General features: G+C 34.2%; 1 protein-coding gene across 1 annotated transcript in view; it reads left to right on the top strand.

Moving 5' to 3' along the window:
• Positions 1-18,673, top strand: part of LOC150101107 (laminin subunit alpha lam-3-like) — a 789,889-nt gene that overhangs the window by 113,439 nt on the left and 657,777 nt on the right. Inside the window, exon 10 of the mRNA XM_090402236.1 lies at positions 3,929-4,090. Coding sequence (XP_090258362.1) covers positions 3,929-4,090 — 162 coding nt within the window. The remainder of the gene's footprint in view (positions 1-3,928; positions 4,091-18,673) is intronic.

The raw sequence follows: 18,673 nt of genomic DNA, 5'->3' as shown, positions 1-18,673 counted from the left end.
CATGACTACTGACACAAACTTTTTTTAACATGGAACATGAGAAAAATGTATCACTTTTTTGTCTCCTAAAATTGTCTTGTAGAACATAAAATAAAAAAATTATAAAAATAGGTGAATTTCATTATAGTAGCATTCAATTGTTATTGCAACAGTTGAATCTAGAGCTGTTTTTGGCATATGTACTATAGGCATAATTTGGTTTCTTTTCCCTTTTGGTCCAGTTTAAACAAAACTGAAATAACTCAACAAATTTTAATCAAAATCCTAAATAATAAATTCTGTTAAATTCTATCAAGCCAGAGAAGAATTATCGTTATTTGAATCATTTTGCTAGTAAAAATAGTTTCATTTATACAGAGGGGAACTCCCCCCCCCCCCATTCTGTCACATATGTACATATTCAAAAGGGCTCTGTTGAATAGTAAAAATTGGAATGTTGTGATGCTTTAAAATACAAGGTTTATGAAAATGTAAATAATTTTTTAGTTGTCTTGCTTAATTGAAGTGACCTGACAACTTTGAATAGAGATTCTATCTAGCCCTTGTAGATTTATTCACATTTGAAATCATTTTGCCAATAAAAAAAAGATTGGTTATTTTTTGGTCATTCTAAATACCAAATTTATTTAATGTCTGAATAATTTGTCCCATTTTGTTCTTACGAATGACCCAGATCTAATAAATACAAATTGAGATGGCCTGTCAAATTTTTACAAGCTTCCAAAAACTGAATTTCATTGAAAATTCATCCATCCATCTAGTCTGTGGATAGTTTGTGTACAGACAGACAAAAAATTTTAAATTTAATATGTGCTGATACCTTTTGCGAGATGTAATTAAAATATTAAGGAGAAAATAAGAGGGTGACTGTAGTTTAGAAGAGCAAATAGCTTGCTTACATTATTTTTATTAGTGATATTGTTCTGCTCCCACTATTGTTTATAGTGCTGCTTGCTCAAATTTCATGGATGATTTTATATTCTCAAAAATTAAAACAATATGCTTGGACCCTTAAGTGACCAATGGGGGGGGGGGGGTCATTTAAAGAATGTGGAGAACCAATGCCCCTGATGATGCTCAATCCCCACCTTCTTGTGGTGCATATTAAAAATTAAGATTTTGGAAAGGAACTTGACATTATTAGCATTCAAGAATGTGTCAGTTGAGTTAATTCAAGATGGTACAACCACTTAAATAGCATTGGTGAGGAAAGATAGCAACACAAGTGTTTGATGCCAAAATGACAGGAAAGAGAACCAGAGGAAGACCAAGTCTAGGTAGATTGATTCAATCAGAAGTGCCTTAAAAGCATGAAATGTTAGATATGACAATATTGAAGTGCTCACAAGTAATAGATTGATTTGGAGGAAAGTTGATGATAGGTGATTAATAATAATGTAAACTTAATCATGTCATGATAACCTGAACTTCCATTGGGGTACATATCAGGAAGTTGATATTGGACTTCAACTATGGGGACATGGCTGTAGGAGAGAAGGGTGCATGACAAGATGTCATGGAGGAGAGGAGAGGCTTGAGAGTGCTGGATCTGGTAATAGCATCAGAAGATGTATCCATAATAACCATGGTAAGTTACCTGCCTCCAATTGAGAAGAGTGAGTGAGTCTTGCTTTTGGGAAGTTGCTAAACATGCACTTCTCTGTCAAAAACAGGTTTATGTTGAATTATCTTGGAGCAGTACCATGGCTTGAGAAGCTACAAGGAAAGAATGTCAGTAGTGAATGGGAAATGTTCAGGGATTGTTTAAGAGAAGCAGTTTTACACTACATACCCACAGTTAGGAGAATAAACTAAATGGAGGTGAAGTGGATGAGTAGAGATATAAAGCAAGAGCTACAAAAGAGAGAAAGAGAGAGAGAGCATTGTGGAGGAATATATAGAGAAAGGCAATCAGCATATTCATAAACCACATAAAGTGCAAGCGAGAAGGGACTAGTATGGTAAGGAAAGCCAGATCAGATAGAGTGAAAATGAGTAAGCAGGGCAAAGTATATAGTTGGCCAAGTGGTTAGCTTATCTGCTCTCCAGCCAAAAGGCTGCAGGTTCGAATCCTGTTGTGGACATGGATGTTTGTGATTGTCTGTGAAAATACTAGTGGTTGTGGTCAGCAGTAGATAGTGTTGGTGTAGATGATGAACGTAGTTGCTGTTTGTGGAGTGGTGGAGACGGAGAGTTGTAGTGGGTACCCTCCCTCGGTGAGTCTTTGGACTCCCTGGAGATGTTAAGTAATAATAATAATATCTAAAAGAGATTTATACAAGTAGGAGGAAAAATAACTATGGAAGGATGACTTTAATCACTCTGATGGTACGAAGGTTACAGAGACAAAAGGAATAGTTGAGTTGCTGAGTGACCCCTTTGCAAAGGTGTATCATCCAGGTGGAGATTTTGCATTTGCTGATGTAACAGAGACTCATGTCAAAGATATGGATAAGCTGAAAGTGCTCAGCGTATTTAAAAATATCAGTATGAATGCAGCAGTGAGACTGGATGGCATGTCAGCCCATATACTATGTGATGTGCAACAGGGCATTGGCTCAGAATGTTGTTCGAATAGGGGTAAGATAGTTCTACTATATAAAGATGGTGGTATTACATAAGATAATGCATGTTAGAATTCAGTTAATTCACATTCATTAGATATATTAGGAATTGTCAAGATTAATGCTATTTGTTTAACTTTTCTATACTTATAAAAATAAAGTTACTGGAAATTTCCACACACCCAGAACAAAAAAAACTAACTGATTTTTTCCAGCACTTTCAATATTATGAACAGATATGTATTTTCTGGCTAAGAATAATTATCATTTAAACTTGTCAGTTTTCGACATTTGCATAGGCATAATACCAAAATATTATTCCCTATACAGTTTTCTTGCAGTAAAGAATTATAATGATTTGCTACTTATATGTATAAAACATAATATTAAAATACCTGGTTGCTGAGAGATCTAAAATATTGGATTATTTCACATTTAAAAATTCTGCACTGATGAAAAATGTGTGACGTGCATCCATGATTATTCTAAGCTGCAAATCCATTGGGGTATTCAAATTAGTATATGATTCAGAATGATAACTATTATGCACAAAATTACTATTTGCCTGCAACTCATCCCAGCCAACTATTGATGAAAAGAAATGAAACTTTACATAATATCATCATGATTTCCTGGTTTATCTCTTCAAGGAATGGTAGAATTATGATAATAATGTAAACATTATTATAATAATGTGAACTTAATCATAATTAAGTTCACACCAGCTTACCAGCTTCCAGTCAACAGTTTTTTTCCTAACAAATCTATTATTTGTTAGGTCTCCATATTTTCAAATCAAAAATTTTTGACTTCTAAGACATTACTAACTGAATAAATCAACCTATATCTAGATCATCCTCTACATCTTTTTTTTTTTTTTTTTTTTTTGTTTGTTTGTCATTCTGTCATAATGCACACACCTGTTTTGCTTAACCTTTCTTCTCTCAAAGAACTGGAGATGTGAAATATGCTGTCAGCTGTAGTTAGCAGCACATTCCATACTTTATGCTAATAAATCAGTATAGTACACCCAAGATGAACTGATAATTTCTCCTTCCTCTTTGTCAGGTTTCATCACTGTATTGTATAGTACATATTGGTCATCTATAGCATATCAACAGGTAATAGTAAAATCATTCAGGTTATGATAGTTATTTTGCATCCTCTTTGCTTTTTTAAGCAAAGAAGATGCAAAAAAGCCCACATTTGGAAATATTTCCATTGGTTTGTACTCATAGCCCTCAGTAATCATTGAATTGGAATAATCTGATTTCATTTTTTATGTATGTTTGTCAATAAAATTGCCATTTAGATACATTTTTCAGATTACATATTTAATATATGGTTTTAATTTTTTTAAATAGCATAACACAGTTGGAATAAACTGTGAGCAGTGTAAAGATGGCTATTATAGGCCCCTAGGAATTGCACGTAGTGATCCCAACCCCTGTAGAAAGTGTGCCTGTACAGGTCCAGGAATGACTGGCATATGTGTGAAGGATGAATCTCATTTACCAGAAGGATTAGTAAGTTTCTTAATATATCATATGCAAAGTGTTATAATGTGCTATCTATTTGGTTGTGCATGGCAAGAAATATTTTGCCATGTACAACAACAACAGAAATATATGGCATAAGTTGCATTCCGGCACTAAATATTTGGAATTAGCAACCACTTATCTTTCTATTACATAAAGATGGTGATATTGACCTGTTGCATTCCACTGCTGGGAAGCCACATCCAGTAGTTTTTTGTAGTTTTTTCCTGTTATTTCCCTGATCTCATTTCATCTCTTTATTTCATCCTCTGTCTTCCTGTGAATCTCTTGTGCTCTTTCTCTCTCTGTATTTGGGAATCCAAACTATAGAATTAATATAATACACGCATCATATAATTGTGATATTTGACTACATCTGATTGTAATATAATATAATAATCATTATATCTGGTGTATCTAATATATGGCACTGCAAAAAATAAAAATAAATAAAAATTACATTTTTCATCAAAGATGGAGGCATTACATGGGCTTTCCCATTCTACTGCTGCTTCTCTTCCATCATCAAGATGGGTTGAATCTCATATGGATAAGAGCCTTCCACCATTCTCTGTCTAAAGCAAGTTCTTTCATATGCAAATGGCTTTTCAAAAGCAGTTCTAATGACTTTATGCCATGTTAATCTTGGGCTTCCCCTGGATCTTATACTCTATATAGTGCACTTCAGTTCCATTTGCACAATGCAACCAAACCAGTGGAATTGATATCAACTGTGTTAGGAATTGTTGAGTTAGGGATATTTCGCACTTGTACATTAGTCTTATGTTCTGTCCTATTGATTTTCATAAAATGTGTTTAATTTCAAATGCCAGCAGAGTCCTTTCTCCTTTTTTTTTAAAGATCCAAGTTTCTGCCCCTAAGAGAGCTGTTGATAGTATTATTCTTTTGTATAATATACACCCTCTGTCCAAAAAGAAACCAAACTTTTTGAAAATAGAAGAAACTAGTGGCACCATCTGTTGTATCTTTTTGTTGTCGAAAGCATCAACCTTCATTAATGTTGTATCAACTGTTTATGACATTTGTTTCATTAGAAGCTGAGTTATAGTGCTAAGAGTGACAGTGTGTTTTGATAAATGGTCGGAAAATGAGTTTCAAAAAGAGAGCTGCGATTGACTTTTGTGTTAAACTTGGTAAAAGTTTTACCGAAATGCATCGAATGCTTCAAAAAGCATACAGTGATGAATGCTTATCCCGTACTCAAGTTTACGAGTAGTGTAAGTGATTTCAAAGTGGTCGTGAGATGCTTGAGGACCACGAAAAGCCGGGCCAGTCCAAAAACTGGACTGAGTGAAGTTAACATATAAAAAGGGTGTGATTTCATCAAAGAAAACCCAAAATTGTCCATGAGATTGAATTGGGGATTCTAAAATCAACTGTGCACAACATTTTGACTGAAAGTTTGGGCTTCGTAAATTGAATTCACGATTGGTTCTCCACAAGTTAACCGACGACCAAAAAATGTATATCAAGTTGAACACTGCAAGGACCTCATTAAAACTGCTCGTAAGGACTCAAACTTCCTTGAAATGATCATTACTGGTGATGAAACGTGATGTTTTGAGTATGAGCCCGAAACAAAGTGCTGAGTGGTGACCACCAGAAGAGAGGTATCCGAAAAAAAGTTGCTTGGAGAAGTCAAAAGTAAAGACAATGCTGATTTGTTTCTATGATTCTAACGGCATTATCCACAAAGAATTCATTCCGCCTAGCCAAACGGTCAATGGTGAGTTTTATCTCAAAGTTTTGAAGTGATTGATAGCGAGAATTCGTTGCATATAGCATGAATATCGTGATGCAGGCAGCTGGTCACTTTTGCATGATAATGCACCATCTCATCGTTCGAACATTGTGAGACAGTTTTTGAGCAAAAAACAAGTTTATCACTCACCGTATTCACCTGATTTAGCATCCTGTGACTTCTTTCTCTTCCCCCCGACTTCATTTGCCGATTTAAGGAAAGTGATACGACACCATTGAAAACATTCAAGCAGCAGTAACCACGACCCTCAACAGTATCCCAAAAACAGATATAAAAAATTCATTTAATGAATTAATTGACTGTGCCAAATGCTGTATCGAAGCTGAGGGAGAGTATATTGATTGAAATAAATAATTTGTTTAATTAATTGAACTTGTTGAAACAGAAGGTTCTACAGGCCAATTATAATTATTTAAATAAATGATTTGAATAATTATAATTGGCCTGTGTTTTATTTTGTATCAAAAGTCAAAAGTTCGGTTTCTTTTTGGACAGAGGGTGTAATTTTATTTTTAGAGTTGTAGGAATTTTGTTACTTTTACAAATTTTATTAAGTTTATTCATCGTTGACCTTGCTATGGAGAGCTTGTGTTTTATTGTTATTATATCATTTAAATTTGAAGTCAGATATGCTCCTACGTAATTAAAACCATTAACTTTTTCTATGGGGTGTTAAGGGTCAAAGCTGTATAACTGAGAGGAGACCTTCACATAGCCTTTAAAGGAATGCGGAGAACCGACCAGGGCTTCTGACCTAATTTCAAAACCTCACCTTCTTGTGAGGTTTTGAACAAACGAGGATGGACTGGCAATTTGGGATTTAGCCGACCAAATTGTATTCTTATTGGCTTAAACCAAAATACAAAATGATGGTACAACATGACAAAATTTCATGTGAACTGTAGACTAAAATACTCAAAGATCATTGAAGAAAAAATGAAAGAGTTTGAGAACTGGAACCAAACCTTGGAGATTCACTGGCAAGCCTTGAAGAAAACCCTGATTGATTCAGCCAGAGTGGCATGTGGTGAGGTTGTCTGCAAGGATAGAAAAAATCAGAACTCCATGGTGGACACAGGAAGTTTAAGAGGCAGTGAAGTTAAAGAAAAAGCATGTCAAAAGTTCCTGGCAAATAAGTCAGCTTGTGCTCTTAGAGAACACAGAGACAAATGTAAGAAAGCTAAACACTGTGTAAAACTAGCTAAACAAAAGTAATGGGAGGACTTTGGCAAGAACATAGAAAATAAATATCAGGAAGGTGGCAAAATATTCTAGAGGTTGTTGAAGAAGCTTAGAAATGGAGGAAAGAGTGTAAAAGAACTTAGAGATGATAAAGGTGACATGAAAATGGGAGGAAAAGATATCCTTGAAGTATGGAGTAAATACTTTGAAAAACTGCTAAATGAAACAAGCAGTGATGACAGCACAGTGGTAAAAAACACTCAACAGGCATGCAGTTAGGAATACTTGAAGTAGAAAAAGACATCAGAGGCTTGAAATGTGGAAAGGCAGCAGGAGTAGATGATATTCGACCGGAAATGTTGAAGTATGGTGGTATTAAAGTCTTGCAGTGGCTGCACCGCATAGTTCAGAAGGCCTGGACAGAGGAACGAATTCCCAATAATTGGAGTAGAGCTCTCATAGTACCCATATATAAAAAGGGAAATAAAACTGAATGTGAGCATTACAGAGGTATTTCCCTACTGAGTGTTCCTGGCAAGATTATGCAAGTACACTTGAGAAACGGTTAAGGAGAATTGTGGAAGAAAAGCTTGGTGAAGAACAAGCTGGATTCAGGCCCAATAGAGGCTGTCAGGATCAGATCTTCACTTTACGACAAATAGTTGAGAAAGCATGGGCATATAACAAAGATCTGTATTTCCGTTTTGTCGATCTGGAAAAGCTATATGACAAGGTGCCAAGAGAGAAGCTATTCAATATGCTACAGTTATATGGTGTCAATGGGCCGCAGTTAGAATTAAAGGAAGTACAGGAAGATGGTTTAATGTTAAATCTGGTGTGAGACAATGATGTACAATATCCCCCTCTGTTATTCATTATCTATATGGATCACATTATGAAGGAAAGTGGTATTAAACATGATATCAAAATTGGAGATGTTAATGTAAGCTCTTTGTTTCATGCATACGATGTTATACTTCTAAATAAATTCACTATAATTCTGCAAGATTCCCTGACTAAATTGAATAAGTGTTGTAATCGATATGGTATGAAGGTCAGCAATAAAAAGACGATGAAAATAGGCAGAATCGTTGAAAATGTCAACTGCTTTGTGAACAGAGAACCTGTGGAACAAGTAAAACATTTCAGCTGCTTAGGCACGATTTTTAGTGAAGATGGTAAATTAAATATGGAAATAGATAACAGAATCAACAAAGCTGGTATGGTAGGAAGTCAGTTGAATAAATTCATATGGAATAAGAGAGAAATTAGTCAGAACACTAAATTAGCTGTATACAAGGCGGTGTTCAAACCAATTTTAATTTATGGATTTGAGAGCTGGGTCAGAAGTAAAAAAACACTTGACCAAAGACTAGAGCCTCAGATATGAGAGTCCTGAGAAAGATTAGAGGCATGAACAGATGGTCAATGGCAATATCATATTAAAAACTAGGAAAGAAATATTAGGAAAGAACTTGACATTGTCAGCATCCAGGAATGCGTTAGCAGAGCTAATCTCAGGTGGTATGGTCACTTAAACAGAATGGACGAGGAAAGATTATCAAACCAAGTGTTCTCTGCCAGGTTTGCCTGGAAAATGACCCAGAGGAAGACCAAGATGTAGGTGGATTGATGAGTTACAAAGTGCCTTAGATGATAGAAATATATGTTCTGATAATGTTGGAGCCTTGACAAGTAGCAGTCTGATGTGGAGGAAAATTGTAGATAGGAAGTTAGTAATGATGTAAATTTTTCATGTAGTACTATCATATCCTGTACACTCCTTGAGGGTACATTGCAGGAATTTGATGATGATGAACTTTTCTGTGGTTTCCTGATTAAGTGTTATCTGTATATCTTCTGGGTGTCTTCCAATTTTTATTATCTTTGTTTTACTTGAATTTATAATCATATTATAATTTCTGCAGGTTTCTTGTAATTTTGCAAGTTAGTATTGGAGATTTTATTTGATATCTGTTATAATTACTACATCATCTGCATATATGATATGTGTGATTGGTCTTCCATTGACTTTTACCTCATTTTGCTGAGAACAATACTACTTTAATGAGTTCTTGGATGAAAATGTTAAGGCATTGGGAGAGTGGGCATCCTTGCATGTCTCTTTTGATTTCAAGTTTTTTAGTTGTGATATTTTTATATTGAACTATTGCATTGTATTTTGAGAGTAGTTTGAAACAAATCTCAGTATTTCAAAGTCGATGTTTTTTTCTTTGTTAATATTTGAATAAGTTTTCCTCTACTGACAGAATCAGATTCTTGTTTAAAATCCATAAAACAGCAATAAAGCCAGTTCGTTATTTTTATATTAACTGTTTGTAACTATTATAAAAATAATACAGAATCATCTAAATAAAGATTTTGTAAGAGTGGAAAAGAAGAGTAATTGATCTACAGCATAATTGTTTCATTTTTGAACATCCGTTTTTATATGTATAGGCAAGATTTTGTCCTATTTTCCATTCATTTAGGATAATCCCAGTGAAAAGAATATTATTGAAAACTTTGGTTAGCTGCTTAATTAGATCAGGTCCACCATTGTCAGAGCTCTGTGGGTATTTATTTCATCAATTCCAGGTGCTTTTGATGATTTCATTTGATTTAGTAAAAGATTACTTCCTCCTGCTGGATTATAGGTACTTTATCTTTCTCACTGGTTGGTATATGTGGGTGAAAGCTTTCCCATAAAAGAATGTTTTATATTCTCTCTAAAAAGAGAATACAGAAATATTCTGTGTTATGTTTTTTTATATTACTGAATGGCAGTTTATATATATTTCTGAAGGTTTTAGTGAAAGAAAAAACTGAACCTTATGAATTCATGTGAACTGATTTGAAAATGCTTATAGATATAATTATGAAACACGGTATTCCATGTATAGAAACACAGGAAAAGTTGAATAAAGTAATACATCATTATGAATCGTACTTTACAATAGGTGTGTAGTTTTTTTTTTTTCCTGCAAGGCTGAGCAATGTGTTATATTTGACTAAAAAAAATTATATTCTTAGCTTCATCCATATTTACCAACGTATATGCATGCTAGTACATGAAGTATGTTCATGGCTGTTTTTTTGTATACCAAGAGAAACGATGAATAATTTTATTTATTCTTTTTGGATTTGTAGTCTATTATAGATATAATTGTTCTGTATTTTTACTACAGCTGATGAGCAGAATAGTGGTGTGTGTGTGTGTGTGTGTGTGTGTGTGTGTGTATATAACACTAATATTCCATATTATATTACCATCAGTATTATATAACACCAGAAACAACAACAACAAAAAAGTTTGTTATATTGATGTAGGGAGGGAGAGAGAAAGAAAGAAAGAAAGTTGTCCATTTGCTCTTCATAAGTAAATCCAACAAAAAATCTTATTATAAAACTTTTTTTTTGTTTCAAATAGGATATTCAATTGAAACAGTTCTCTTAACACGAAAACTTCATTCAGTTGATTAAATCTGCATAACGTATTTTCAAACATGATTGTTTGTTTAAAGAATGTGCTGAAGATGTATTACATCACCTCCTGAATCTCAACTGCAATGAGTTTATTCATCCCCAGAATTTGGAAAATTGTGATTTGCGGTTCCATCCATATGTTCATTGGACATCAACAGATGCTGTATGATCACTCAGATGCTCATTGATGTGCTATGTCATTCCTCACCATGGGGGTCTTGTTGTATGCTTTTCTGGAGGCTTTAACTCTCTGAAGATCAGACATACCATCCATCCTTCTCACTGATGGTATCCCCCTTCATCTTTTTCCAGGAACTTTGCTTCTATTACTGTTTTGAGACATCCTCCTTCCATCCTTTCAATGTGTCCAAAGTATTTCAACTTTCTTCTGTCAATATCCTTAAGGAGCCTTGAAGTTAGGCACCACTACTACCATTGTATAACAAAACTGTCACATTCTCTCCATTCTTGCAGGATCTTTCCTAAGCTGAAACCCAAATCATACAGACATGTTAAAGGCCAAGCCAATTCAACTAAACATTCCTTTAGCATATGGGCTGATATATCTGCCCCCATTGCCAGATTCTTATCCTGGTTATGCAATAGTTCTATAACCTCCTTCTCTTGAACTCTACTTCTTCATCCAATGTTGTAGCACTATGCACTATGTTACATACACTGGATTGATAGAGCTGATTAAAACAAACACCCATTATGTGAACAATGTGACATTGTTCACATAATGGTGTTCGTTTTAATCAGCTCTATCAAAATCAGATGAGATCAAAATCTCACCTGATTTTGACACAAGTTTGTCTGCATTTACAAACATTATTCTTCCACATTAACTTTTTCTTTTACTTGCAGCACAATTATTTTTTTTAAATATTTCAATTTAGATTTCCATAAAATACTAATAACTTTTCTATCCTCCAGTTTATATGCTACATATAAAGCTGATTAATAAGAGTCCAGTCACTCTTATTCTCATGATATTCTCTCTGCATCATCTTCTTATGGATCTCTTGCTTAATAAGAATACATATCCATTTCACTCTTATCATATTTGTTACATTCAGATACAGCTTCATTGAAGCACCTTTTCAAAGCTTCTTCCTATCCATCCATCCATTCATTGGACATCAACAGATACCGTATGGTCACTCAGATGCTCGTTTATGTGCCACAATAGTCCTCGCCATGTGGCCCTGTTGTATGCTTTACTGGAGGCTTCAACTCTCTGAAGATCAGACACACCATCCATTCATCCTTCCATCTCATTGATAGTCTACCCCCTTTCTCTTTTTTCCAGAAACTTTACTTCTATTACTGTTTTGAGAAGTCCTCCCTCCATCCTTTCAATGTGTCGAATGTAATTCAACTTTTCTGTCAATATCCTTAAGGAACCTTGAAGTTCTACTGATCCTTTCTAGCACCTACCCACTCATTTGTCTGCTTTTTAGTATATGATATCCTCAACAGCTTTCTGTAACACCTGAAAAGCAGCTATCCTTTTCTTATCAGACTTCTTTAGGTTCTAAGTCTCACACCTATAAGTCGCTGTTTGAAAAACAGCTGCATCCAAACACAAGATGAAATCCTGTACATCAGACATGTCAAACACGTGGCCCACCGACAAGTAATATACGGCCTGCCAAACTGTGTAATCAATGTGGTTATTTAACTTTTGACAACACCAAATTAAATAAACATATTTAAAAAATTAACATTTCCACTTAGATTATTTTATATACCAAACTACTCTGCAATTTCTTAAGGAAATAATGTTCTATTTGTCATTTCAGAAAATCTTGTTACACCACTGCATAAATATCTAATTTTACCAAATTTTAATGCTCAAATCTACGTACACGGCTACATCTACTGACCACGGCAATCGGAGGCTAGCCGTTAGCAATTTTCAAGTCGTAAGAAAGTGTAGTGTTTTCTTTATAATTAATAAAGAATTTATAAAAATGTCGAAACCTTCAACCGGTATTAGTAAAAAACGATTAATTGAAGAAGAACGTCATAGTTTTCAAGAAAAATAAGTTGCAATATTTTTGTATTCAAGGGAAAAAAAAAATTATGCCTGATATGTAGAAACTCTATTGCAGTTTGCGAAGGATATAATATTAAAAGGCATTACATTACAATACAAATCATAAAGAAACCTATGACATATGTTGCGAAAATTCGTGAAGATAAATTGTCAGAATTAAATTTGACACTTCAAAATCAACTAAGTGTATTTACCAAACCTATTGTAGATAATAGAGCTATGGTAAAAACCTGTTATTTGTTATCACATTTAATTGCAAGTAAGTCGAAACCATTCACTGAAGGGGGAATTTATTCACGAATGTATTTGAGCAATTGAAACATTGTGATCAATTAAAGAAATTTAAAAATATAAGCTTATCTTGCAATTGACGAAAGTACAGATGTATATGGGATATCGATCAGCTGGCTGTTTTTATTTGTGGATGTGATATGAACTTAAAAGTAAGTGAAGAATTTCTAGAAATTATTCCTATGCACGATAACCACCGGAGTTGATATTTTTGATGCCCTTATGGAAGTTTTGAATGAATACAATTTACCATTAAAAAAGCTAGTTTGTCTTGCAACTGATGGTGCTCCTGCCATGACTGGTGTTGTTAAAGGAGTTATTACAAATTTAAAAGAAAAATACAAAGAACAAGGTAATAATAATTTTTAATTTTTAACATTTTCATTACATTATTCATCAGCAAACACTATTCTCTAAAGTTTTAAATATTGTTCCTAAAAAATGTCAATAAAATTGTAAATTATATTCGTGTACGTGGGCTTAATCATTGTCAATTTAGTAACTTTCTAGAAGATATAGAAAGTGAATATAGCGATCTACCTACCTTATTATACAGAAATTAGATGGCGTTCCGGTCATAAACTTTTAAAGTAATTCTTTGAATTGCTAGACAAAATTACCATTTTTTTTAGAATCAAAAAATTATGAATGCGCAATATTAAAAAATGATCAATGGATAAAGGACCTGGCTTTTTCAGTTGACGTTGTAAGTCACCTTAGTCAACCTAATCTTAAGCTACAAGGCAAACATCAAGTAGTTACCATGTTATATGACAATATTAATATTTTCAAACAGAAATTATTACTTTGGAAAAAACAAATTCAAAAAGAAAATTTATCCCATTTTGAATGTTGTCAATCATTATTACAAAAATCACTGAAATTGAAATTTTCAGAATATGCCAAAGAAATGAAGTTATTAGAAAATGAATTCGAAAGAAGATTTTTAAATTTTAAGAAATATGAAAATCAGTTTTGCCTATTTACTTCTCCTCTCGATTGATGTAGAAACTGTTGACGACAATTTAGTAGGAATTAATCGAAATTCAGTGTGATTCCGTATTGAAACAGAAATATATGGATGTTGGAATTCCAAAGTTTAATAATTATTTATCGTTGATTGGTACCCCAATGTGTTATGTGCAATTATGTGTATTTTATCTATGTTTGGTAGCACATATTTATGTGAACAATTATTTTCAACTTTAAAAATAATAAAACTGTGGAATGATCAAGATTAACAGACCAGCATGTGCAATCAATATTGAAAATAACTACAGCTCAACAAATTCAACCAAATTTTGAAGATTTCATTAATAAAAAACGTTCTCAAGTTGCTTCAAAAAAATGATATGTATAATTTTATTTAAATATGTAAACTTTATATTTTATATGTATTTTTGTAACATGGCTGTATTTTTTACTTATATACTCTAATGTTAATATTAAAAATCTGTTTGCTGTTTATTTCGAGATTTTTTTTCTGTTGCGGCCCACGGCTTGATGTATAATTCTTAATTTAGCCCTCGAAGGTAAATGAGTTTTATATGCCTGCTGTACATGAAGATTTTAGACAGGTCTCTTACTGTTGTTTTAGCCATTCCTACTCTTCACATTAATAATGGATCCCAGAACTTGCTGACCCTCAATTCTTTCTCCATTAAGATACCCTTGTTTCTTAGGAGCTTCCCTGTCTGTATTTCCTTTGAGAATAAATCTTTGTTTTGCTAGGAATGAGCTGAAGTTCTCAGTTCTTTCTGATCTTGTTAACTTTGTCAAGAATTTGTCTGAGTTCTTCTTTGTCATTATAAAAGAGTACTGTATCACCAACATCCTTAGATTATTGATCAATCTGTCACCTATTCTAATTCTTGTCTTGAGGTCATCCAGTGCTGCACGCATGATGTCCTCAGCATAGATATTAAACAAGTAGGAAGAAAGTAAGCATCTTTGCCTGACTCCCTTTCCAGCCTGAAGCCAATCAGTCAGTCCAACACATGTTCTTACTGTGGCTCCTTGCTCACTATACAAGTTAGCTATCAACCTGATAGTCTTTTTTCCCCATCCATTTTTGATTTCCATTTCTTCTGTTAGTACCGCTCCATTCCTATCTTTAATAGCATTCAATTTGGTCTTAAACTTGTGCTTTAGATCACAAACTAATTAAAAAATCCTTTTATAATTGTGCTTCCTCATCTGGAACACTATCTGTTCATATTTACTAGTATAAAACTTTTCCTTGTCTTGTCTGATGGCTCTTCTGACCTCTCTATGTAATCTCTTATATTCTTTAGTCCCTGTGTCTCTTTGTTTCTCCAACCACCTTCTTTCGATTAGATCTCATATTGAATCTGATATCCATGTGCTTCTTGGTCTTCTTATAGGGCTAGATACATCTTGGCTGTTTCCTGTATTATCACCTTGACTCTTTCCCAAAACATTTCCTGCGAGTTCCCTTCACTAGTCTCCAAAAATCATCCAGCTGAGTTGATGTTTTTTCTGTGAATCCACTAGGAATTACTCTGACATTCAGTCTAGTGGGATGTGCCTGACTTTTGAAGGTTTCAGAGTCTTAGTCTTACTTTGGCTTTTACTATCTGATGGTCTGTACCACAGTCTGCTCCAAGACAAGTATGCACATCAGCGATGCTTGTCCTCCACCATTAGAGAGCCAGGATGTAATCAGTCTGCCTTGACCTATCAATGTTAGATGTCCAAGTACAGGTCCATCATGGGTGTTTCTGGAAGTAGGTATTGGCAATAACTAATCTGTTAGCATGGACAAATTCCAACAGTTTTTCACCACAGGTGTTACATTCACCAAGGCCAAACATGCCATACTCAGGCCTAATTCTCATACTCTTTCCCACTTTTGCATTTAAGTCCCCTTAGATGTAAAGTATGTCTCTCCTTGGTAGGTAGTCCAAAACAGTCTATAAGTTTTCATAGAATTCCTCACTCTCTCCACGTGGGGTACATAAACTACCATAATTGGCACAGTGTCTAATACAAAGTATCTTGTCATTAATAGGATTATAACCAGAAAGGGATCTTGTCTGCACTGTCTTTAGTATCACAGCTACTCCCATAATGCTTTGAGTCACCTCCTGAATAAACAACCAGATTACCATCCTGTCTTTTGAAGTGACCTTCTCCATTCCAAATGATCTCTGTAATTCCCATGATGTCAATTTTATACCTCTCCTTCTCTTTAGACAATCAAGAATACCTATCTGTAGAGCCTGCACATTCCATGTGTCTATCTAAAATTCCCCTGTGAGATTAATCCTATACCTTCCATTTTCGGCATTCAGAATATCACTGACTTTTGTTCGAGACTGTAATATACTTCTCGAACTGGACCCTCTGCCTAAGCCCTGAATAGGGCTCTGACTATTCTGCACAATAACCAGTGCAGCATGAGATGTATTATAAGGCAACCATATTAGTATTTTTGAATGAAGTCACTGCAAGAAAAATATGTTAATATGGTTGTGCCTTATTTGGAAAATTGTGATTTACAGTTGTATTAATTTTTTTTCCTCCAGTGAGGTTATTGTTATAAGCTCTCAATAATGTTGTAGTTTTATGGTTTATACAAGAAGTAGGGAGCAGTACAAATCACTTTTCACTTTAAACAACAGTGAAAAAATACAAAGTAACAATTATTTTATTTTATTGGTTTCTTATGCACTATATCCTACTTCATCAGTAATGAAACTCTTACTTTTAGTTTTGTAACTCTTACTATTAGTAAGAGTATTGCTACTTGGTTGCCTTGTGACTGCATACAAGGAAAAAGTCCATTCTCCATGTATCTTTATCATTGTTTGATTTTGAATTTCCCACTGTATCATACTACACTGAAGATGGTTCATGATATGTGTACTGAAATATCTGTGCTGTAATTAGTCTTGGTCAGTTAAATGTTTACCTAGGATTAACTTATAGTTCTATTTCAGTGAATACCACACATAATATTCACTGAAATAGAGTGAAACACGAAATTCTGTGCTTAGTGAATTGTGTTTGAAGGAAGCTCTTTTTTGTGAAGGAATAAAGTTGCAAACTTGGACCTTGTAATGTCTCAAAGACATCATATACAGTAAGTGATTTCACATGAGGAAGAATTGTTGGAAAGCTTGAAGGCCCCAGATATTTTCTAGAGGTCACCCTCACTCTATCATGGACCATGAAGACAGATTTTTTGGTCATAACAGGAAAATGTAATTGACACACCTCAGCAGGTCAGGAACACAGATATTTCGACAAACTGTGGCAAGATGTCTGCAATAAGTAGACCTGTAAGCCCAGAGGCCAAAAGGTTTGTGTCCCTTTATTCACAGTGTGTTGTATTCATAAAAAATTGGACTAGACACCATTTGTGACTATTAATGTACTCTTTACAGATGAGAGTTGTCATTTTAGTCTTTTCTCTGATTTTAGATGACACTTGAACAGGCATGAAAGTGGTACTGCTTGCCATCACAAGAATGTTCTTGAAAGGGATAAATATGGTGGTGCGGTGTCATAGTGTGGGTAGGCATTGTGCTTAATGGATGCACTAAGCTAAAAGTGCTGGAGTGGTCAGTATACTCCTCAGATCTCAACCCCCATAGAATATGTTTGGGACACAATAGGGAGATGCATTGCTGCTTGAAATTCCTCTCCAGAAAACAAACAAGGGCCATATCCATACCCACTTCTCCTTTGAAGGAGGAGTGGACCAGTTTGCCTCAAGAATTCCTGAATTATTTGAAGGTAAGCATTGCATGACGTTGTGAGAGCTGCATTGCAGTTCGGGGTGGACATAATCCATACTGAAATGTCACTCCACATAATTTTATGTAAGCACTGTACATTAATTCCTTAACTTTGTTCTTAGGAAATTTGTAACTTTTGCCAAAAATGTATTGCAATTTAATTTGCACAAAATTTATATGACTTTTTTTTTAATAATATAATTTATTAGTCTGCTGGCAATAAATTTGTCCACATTTGACTATAGTCATGAAAATGTTTTCATATAAGGTAAGAAATGTAGTTTGTCCTTAGATTTTGGACACAAGTGTATTTTCATTGTCTGGCCAGGATCCAAATAAACCCTATACACAACCCATGCTGAATAATATATGCACGTAAACACAAGAAAGATATTTAATTAACCAAATATTTCGGTCTGGAAATAGCAGACCATTTCAGTGGCACTACAAGAACAGTTTTAAAAAAATACAAGGTGGAATACTAACAATAGATCATTCAAAAATAGAACAAGCTGCGTGATGTTATATCACTAAGTATTAAAGGGAATATTTTTAAGCAGAGACATGATTGAAATAAAGATATTAATTAATAATATTAAATAACATAAAATTAATATGAATTAATGAGTTATCCTGATTAGACTTTCTCAGATTTTTGATATAGATATACAGTCATTCTGATTCAGGTTAGGACGATGGAGTAAGGCCTCTACACTTTCTTTGAATAAATGTCCAAATTTATAACGGGATCTATGTAAGAGGCGAGTTTTTTGACCAAAGGATGTTGTGGTTAGTTTCAATCCCGTGCTGAGCCAATCCAATTTTTCAGGGTTGTTGTGATGAATGGAGGATTGATGTTCTTGGATTCTTTTTTCAAGAGAATGTCCAGTTTGTCCAAAATAAGAGAGATCACAGTTGCAGGGAATTTGATAAACTCAGGAAGAGATATAGTTGAGCGTTTGTCTTTAGGAGAAGGAAAATGGGAAGATAATTTGTTAATAGGT

This window comes from Typopeltis vanoorti, chromosome 12, assembly GCF_054136105.1.
Source record: "Typopeltis vanoorti isolate ZY-2024b chromosome 12, IOZ_Tvanoo_1.0, whole genome shotgun sequence".
In the NCBI taxonomy this organism is placed as follows: domain Eukaryota; kingdom Metazoa; phylum Arthropoda; class Arachnida; order Uropygi; family Thelyphonidae; genus Typopeltis; species Typopeltis vanoorti.
The sequence above is the reverse complement of the archived record's forward strand: the minus strand, read 5'-3'. Positions and strand labels throughout refer to the sequence as shown.